Raw genomic sequence first — 8,098 nt, forward strand, 5'->3', positions numbered from 1 at the left:
TGGCGTTTCTCCTTGGAGTCCCTGTCACGGTCTTGACGGACGTTCCAGGTCATGTAACTGATGTCACGACAGCCTTTTGAAAACTTGGTTTCTCCTGAGGGGGAACCTCTACAGAACTGCAGGCGTCAGATGGCACAGTATCCCAGCATGCATCTCTGGTCACTCAGATCACACCCCTGATCAGTAAGGCAACACTCATGCGATGTGCATGCAATGTTTTAGTTTGTTATTTTGTACTGTTGTCAGCCTTGTTTATGGGTGGGAATTATTTGCTAAATGGGGGGGATATGAAATATATAGTCAATTATTTGTACATGAACCAACAGCAACAAACTACTAGATCTGCTCAAGGTAAGTCTGTTGGCTGTATTTTGCAACAAGACGACCAAAGCACCCAAGATCTCCATCGTCGTTCCAGCTCAAGGTAAGGGGCTCCTGCGGGGGGGTTGGTAGTTAGATTCGAGACCACGATGTGCACGGGTCTATAAAGATGCTGTCTGACTTCACAGGATCTCCTGGACCAGGGTGGACCAGAGGCTGAGGACCAGCAGGTGACCAGATCCCCAAGCCCATGCATGGGAGACCAGAGGCTGGAGACCAGATCCCACTGGACCAGGTATGGGGCACCAGGGTGGATGATGATAATACATTGGATGTGTATAGTGCTTTTCTTGCGCTTAATTATAATGTAGGGTATCCAGATCCCCTAGACCAGGCATGGGGTACCAGGCTGGACCGGCGGCTATCCAGATCCCCTAGACCAGGCATGGGGTACCAGGCTGGACCGGAGACTGGACTGGAGGGTATCCAGATCCCCCTGGACCAGGAATGGGGCACCAGGCTGGACCGGAGACTGGGGACCGGAGGGTAACCATAACCAAACACTTGACACCCGGAGGTTGTTTTTAATTATTTCAAACGATCGTAGAGGGTCTTCATTAGTTTTTCCTTCAGATTTTTCATTCGGTGAATTTTAGCAAAAGCTGTGATTTGAAGTAATTAAGGTCACATCAGCTGCTACTACTACTACTATAGTTTATCCAGCGTACATCAAGGTGGACACTAAAACACAACTAAAACGTAACAGCTGGTCACACTCACACCTGGTGACGTAACATCACCCTTTTAATGTGTGTTTGTATTGTGAACAGATTAAGCTGACGACCCACCAGGAGCGAGACGAGGACTACGATGGGACTGCTCAAGTCTTTGGAAGGTTAATACCAACTGTTTTTTTTTACATCGTTTCACCACCAGAGCTATGCTGTTCAATTCACAGAATGTTTTACTATATTCCTGAATTACAAATTCCCAAGTGTGTGCATGTTTCATGTTGAAGTTTAAAATTTGATTTGATTCAGAATTATTTAAACAAGGTGTCCAAAGAATAATAAACTACTACCAGTGTTTCTAGTGTAGAATTCTCAAAACAAAAGTATTTTCTTCAACACAAATTATATTAACTAAAAAAATCATGGACAAAATTATGGAGGAGGAGCCACCTATCTGGAGGGAGACCCGGAATCTGGTTAGCCGCCTAGCTGGACATCGTTAGCCGCCTAGCTGGACATTGTTAGCCTCCTAGCATAATGGATATAGTTAGCTTCATAGCATAATGGGTATTGTTAGCCTCATAGCATAATCAACATCGCTAGCCTCATCTATATCGTTAGCCTCATAGTATAATTGATATTGTAGCATAATTGACATTGGTAGCCCTATAGCGTAATCAACATGGTAGCCTCATAGCGTAATGGACATCGGTAGCCTCATAGTGTAATCGACATTGGTAGCCTCATAGTGTAATCGACATTGGTAGCCTCATTGACATTGTTGGCCTATGGCTAGCAACATAGATTATGCTATGAGGCTAACGATTTGTGTTTTTCCTCTTGCAACATTTCAGTGACCCACTGACGGCTCCTCATCAGAGCTGGACGGTGGAGACTTCAGATGCAACTTCTACCTCGCAGGACGTGACTTAAGTCTTGGGTTGTCAAGGGTTCCTTGTTTCTCAAGGGTTCCATCGCGGGTTCCTCATGGTTCAGTGTTAGGGACAGAGTTAGGGTCAGATGGTCTCACGATGAACCATTGTTTTTTTTAATCACATCCCAGACTTGTTTCACTGTGCGCACAGATGTTGAAATGTATACTGATGTTTTATGATATAAAATCATTTAAAATGACCTGGTTGTGTGGCTTGTTGTATGGTAATTTTTATTATACACATGCATGTTACCCTAATGAGGTAAGGTTACCTCTCCCCGCCCCTATACCCTAACCTCCCCCTGTCCCCCCTCCCATATCCTCTCCCAACCTCCTTCCCCTATACCCTAACCTCCCCTCTATACCTTGACCTCCGTCCCCCCCCCCCCCATACACCCTTACCTCCCCCTCCCCTGTCCTCCCCCCTCCTTTACTCATACCTCCCCCCCTCCTCTAACCCTAACCTCCCCCTCCCCTTTACTCATACCTCCCCCCCCCCCCTCCTCTAACCCTAACCCTAACCTCTCCCCTCCCCTATACCCTAACCGCCCGCCTCCCTTACCCTCACCCCCAACCTTACCCTAATCCTCACCCTTATCCTCATCCTCACCCTTATCCCTAACCTTAACCATAGCAGCGAATATCAAGCCAGTAAAAGCATGTATGATGATATTAGCTAACTAGACAATCAGATGGACAGTGGCTATACAGTATAGCTAGTCTAGCTTTCCAACCCAATTTTGTGTAGCCCACCTTCGTGAAATGTGTGATAAACAGGAAAAGGTCCTGCCACTTACCTGACAACTGGAATGGGGTAATTTTTTGGGATTACTGTTGAACTACTATGTGTTCACCCGGCTATGAACTGAGACTTGATCAATCATATTATCAATATATAACATTTCTTGCCTTTTCTCTCTATAGTGTAACACTATATAGTACCATTGATAAACTTATTAATACTAACCGTCATGAAACGTATAGCAATACTAACCCACTCTATATATCTCTCGCTCTCCCTTACCTCACTTGTGAGGTAAACCATTACCAGTCATTAGCCATCCTTGTATTTGGCCCTCATCGCACCTGAAGTCCCATCCCTATGACTGCCCTACCATCGCCTGTTGCTGTCCCCTTGACCGGATTCCTGGCCTGCGCTGCCTAGCGATCCACTACTGCCCTATGACAATTCCTAATCCCTATGACAATTCATCCCTACACTAGACTATTTGAACTTTCTGACACTAAATGGGATTCATGCATTATCATACTGGTTAGGTAACCATCCTACCTCTTTGTAACATACACCCCAGGTGGCTCTAAACACCATGTTCTATTCTCTACACCTAACTAACCTATTCATTTATCATGTATACAAACCTCACTGCCCTGTAACTGACCCTAGGCAGATGGGTCAGGCCCTCGAGTCGTGGATCTGCTTGAGGTTTCTTCCTATATGTATCTCCAATTCTAGGTTGAGTTTTTCCTCGCCCCTGTTACTCATGGGCTCTCTCTGAATGTTCAATACAGAGAGAGCCATGAGACGTGTAATGTTTTGGCGCTCTATAAATAAAATTGAATTGAATGTTAACTTAAATATAACTTAATATATTTAAGTTAACTAAATAAATAAATAAAGTTGCCTTAACATAACAAGTTATTTATATTAAGTTAAAACTTAGTTCCCCGGCCCCATTCGTCTTTGTAAGGAAATGTTCTATTTTGTCTAATTTTAGGCAAAGTATAAGACAATACTTTCTTAACAGTATAATTGGAACCATGAATAAGTCGTTCAAGTAACAATATTCAAATACTAACATTGTTGGTTAAGACAGAATTTGGTTTTATTCTGAATCCAGTGAAATAGATTGGTTTTAGCTGATATAAAAACTTTCAGGTGTTTATTTATGTTTAAGTATTTGGCAGACGCTTTTATCCAAAGCGACATACATAAAAAATACATATAAAACAATTACTGTAAACATAATCATTTAAGGGAAGAATGTAATACAAAATATCAATACAAAGTGTCAAGACAGAATAAACTCTGCTGCTGCAGCAACAGATACAGTCTATAAGTCCCTAAGATATCTAATGTATTCATACATTGTTTATGTAGGATATACGTATATGTATATATAACCTAATCATATTGTTTCTTCTACTTAAAAATAGCTGACCGTTTTTTTTCCCCTTCTCGGGATTATATTCCCAGTTTTGAGCTCGGACGTCTGGTCACTTATAGCATATAAGAATATTATATTACTGTTAAGCCAACTATGAACAATAAAACACGCCAAAACATGTGTCCTTTATCATAGCTACACGTATGAAAAAAAACAGCGTGAAAATCAGTGGTATTCAGTGAGGTAAGATTAATTAAATGCGCTGACAGTTCATTGCTCCTGCCAAATGAATTACACTGAGTGGAGCGGATCACCACTCTAAAATAATAATAATAACAATAATACATTCGAGCAAAGTATATTCCAGGCTTCCAAAACAAAATCTAGTTTTAGGGTAAATGATTGGTTAAATTATTTGGGAAAGAACAGCTGAAACAGCGGTAGGTTGTACTTTTAAATCAATGCATCTGAAAACACCGTACAGCAAACAGTTCTTGACCCAGACATCGTGTACAAGCCCATTACTTTTAGGATTGATGAGTATTTGATCGTGAGAAAACATAGTTTTACCGCGAGTGAGTAGCCTATTTAATAGAATGAATGCGGGTGATGCTTGGTGCGCGCCCATCTGTCTAAACACACGCAAATTAAACACGTAAGTGTATGAGAAGGAAATCGAGTCAGTCGACCTGCGATAAGCAGCAGATTCTGAACGAACTCGTCTTCGAGATGGACGTGTTCTAACGCATTTTTAATAAATTTAAAAAAATCGAAAATTAAATGGTCATATCTATAATACCTGACCATTTAATTTTCGAAATTGTAGGTGAAGCCGAGCTTCCCTTGCAGTCGAGAAGTCGCCACTACGAAAGAATGCAATGCAACTAGCGGGATCTAAACAAACTAAGTTCCAGCAAATTACTACAATGCAGAAGTAGTGGAGAATGGCGAAACACAGCAACTCTAGCCTACTCTCAACCAAAATAAAAATAATCGCCGCCCGGTGCAGCAGTGTGAACTGCCCGGTTTTTAGAACGTCTCAGCCCGTCTCGTCGCAAGGAGTTGCAAGCAGTTGCGTCGCGAATCTTTGGTCTGAACTGGCACATTGAAATCTGGTCTGTGGGAAACACTGAAGTACGTAATTTTTTCATTTAATTGACAAGCAATTCTATTATGGTCATACTCTTGTTTGCTAGCGGCTACGATTTCAGTACTACGTATAGGCTATTACATAGCCTACTATTGAAGATCTTTGCTCCTTCTCAACTCTGTGGTAATATTTTTTTCACAAAATACAACCAATAGTACGTTATTGTTAAATCTTACTTGTGAAAAGTAATCCCCTGATTCCTATTTTCGACGGTCCGCTCATTTGAGCAGGAACACCAGCCCGGCATCCTTGTTTTCTTCTGTAGACGCGACCTGTCAGCTGACGCGTGTCCACTAGAGGGCGAGAGTCACCTCCTCACCTCCATGTCGGTCTGTCACGTTAATGTGACTTACATTTAATATCATGTGCGATATGTCTTTAAACTTTTCAGTTCACAAATAGCTCAGGTTAATCATATGTAGCAATATGATGTCAATATATTACTTTTTAATTTTACTTGTTTAGCAAGAGATGAACTGCATGATTTAGGCAGCAAAATGAAAATCTTCAAGATAAAACCAAAAGACACAAAGTAAGCTTCAACCTTCTCTGTGAAAGTGGGGTTTTATTTATATTGAATTCCAGTTGAACCTCACTGAGGACTTTCATGTTCATGGAAACATTTTTAATACAATTTTCAATTAAATTAAATCACCATTTGGCCTCATTCTATCCAGAATGAAACAGACCTCTGATCAGTTTACCAACACCTCCTGGTCCCTCCTTAGACGGCTCTCAGTCCTCAGCCACCGAGGTCTTCCTCTGGACCAGGACCAGGTTCTTCACCTGGGGCATCAGGGACAACAGCTCCCCGCGGATATCCTCCTCCTCCTCCTCCTCCTTCTCCTTCTCCTCTTCGTCCTCCTTCTCGTCCTGTTTCTTCACCTCCTTCTCTGCGGTCTTCTTCCTGCCCTGGTTCACCAGCTGTTTCACCACCAGACCCTGGTAGTGAGAGAGGAGCTGGTGGCTCTCCTGAGGGAGAGAGAGAGCAGGAGGAGGGAGAGGAGGAGAAGGGAGAGGAGAAAGAGAGAGAGAGGGAGGAGAAGGGAAGGAGGGAAGCGATGTAGAGAGAGAGGTTTTGTGTAACGCAGTGTTGCGGTCGCTTGATGCGTCGTTCTGATGAGTTCAGGAGCTAAACTAACGTGGTGCTTCCACCTCGTGGTACTTCTGGAAATGCTTGTACCATTCAATTGACTAATTAAGTGACTTATTCATCCAAACAAAGTGAGCTCAGATTGAGACGACCGTGACTTCAGATACATTGAGGGGCAGGTAGGGGTCAGAGGGCAGCTTTCGTCTGGGAGGCCTGGATGGACAGCCTAGAGTCCAAGTATCATGGGGATGCAGATGCAGGCCTGTTACCATGGTGATGCTAGGGGTTAAGATGCAGGCCGGTTACCATGGTGACGCTAGGGGTTAAGATGCAGGCCGGTTACCATGGGGACGCTAGGGGTTAAGATGCAGGCTGGTTACCATGGGGACGCTAGGGGTTAAGATGCAGGCTGGTTACCATGGTGATGCTAGGGGTTAAGATGCAGGCTGGTTACCACGGGGACGCTAGGGGTTAAGATGCAGGCTGGTTACCACGGGGACGCTAGGGGGGGGTTTAAGACGCAGGGCCGGTTACCACGGGGACGCTAGGGGGGGTTTAAGACGCAGGGCCGGTTACCACGGCGACGCAGGGGGGGGGGGGGGGGTTTAAGACGCAGGGCCGGTTACCACGGCGACGCTAGGGGGGGGGGGGGGGGGTTTAAGACGCAGGGCCGGTTACCGTGGGGACGCGCCCGCTGAGGGTGCTGATGATGCCGGGCACGCAGCGGCCCGGCGCGTGCAGCACGCAGTGGGTGGCGCCCTGGAAGAGCAGCACGCTGGTCAGGTGGAGCACCAGCGCCGGCTCCTCCGTCTGCCGCAGCTGCTCCACCAGCGCGTTGCGGTGGACGAAGAGGGACTGTCTGGAGGGGGGAGGGAGGGAGGGAGGGAGAGGGGCGGGGGGAGGGAGGGGGGAGGGAGGGAGGGAGGGAGAGGGGCGGGGGGAGGGAGGGGGGAGGGAGGGAGGGAGGGAGAGGGGCGGGGGGAGGGAGGGGGGAGGGAGGGAGGGAGGGAGAGGGGCGGGGGGAGGGAGGGAGGGAGGGGCGGGGGGGGGGGGAGGGAGGGAGGGAGGGAGGGAGAGGGGCGGGGGGAGGCGTGATGAGATGAGATGTCTGTGACTGAACGGCCTAAACAGCAGATCGCGGCTCACCGTTTGAGATAGATAGATTTATTTGTCCTTGCGGAAAATTGTTCTGCGCCATACAGTATGTCTGATACATTTATACAAAAAAAGACAATAACAGAGTTTCCCTCAGCCAACCACCCCCCCACCCTACCACATCAGCACACAAACCCCACTATACATCATGAGTAGGCTGGTAAAGTGCAGTTGTGCATACTGTGACCAGATACGAGGTGATAGTAGTCCGGTTAGCTTTAGCCACGGTAGCGTTTAGCATTAGCGTGGCGTTACCTCTCCCGCTTCTTGTCCCCTTTCTTCAGAAGGAGCCCGCAGGCCTCGGCTGACGTCTCCACGTTGTTCAGGAAGTCTTCGATGCTCTGCACACACACGACACGACGGGACAGCGTTGACCCCCAAACTACACCCACGTGATAGATCTGCCACATCTTCTTCCATCCATTTTGGATGACTTTTGTATGTTGTCTCCTGATTTTTCTTTTTCCTTATTGACATTGATTATTTTTGTACCTTATCTCCTCTTTTGGTTTATTTGTCAGCCTTAAACGATTAAGTGTGATTATTGAAAGGGGTGGAGCTCTGTACAAGCCCATTGGGCTATGTTCC

General features: G+C 45.8%; 1 protein-coding gene across 1 annotated transcript; it reads right to left on the minus strand.

The window, feature by feature from the left end:
* Nucleotides 1–5,795: 5,795 nt before the first annotated feature.
* ufl1 (UFM1-specific ligase 1) lies at nucleotides 5,796–7,935 on the minus strand. The gene is made up of 3 exons (XM_084484192.1): nucleotides 7,766–7,935; nucleotides 7,034–7,214; nucleotides 5,796–6,234 (listed from the first exon to the last, which is right to left on the minus strand). Exons 1-3 carry the CDS (start codon nucleotides 7,918–7,920, stop codon nucleotides 5,998–6,000), a joined length of 573 nt encoding a protein of 190 aa, XP_084340318.1. The 5' UTR covers nucleotides 7,921–7,935; the 3' UTR covers nucleotides 5,796–5,997.
* Between the last annotated feature and the right edge of the window lie 163 nt (nucleotides 7,936–8,098).

Source organism: Micromesistius poutassou (genome assembly GCF_964030765.1).
Source record: "Micromesistius poutassou genome assembly, chromosome: 19".
In the NCBI taxonomy this organism is placed as follows: Eukaryota; Metazoa; Chordata; class Actinopteri; order Gadiformes; family Gadidae; genus Micromesistius; species Micromesistius poutassou.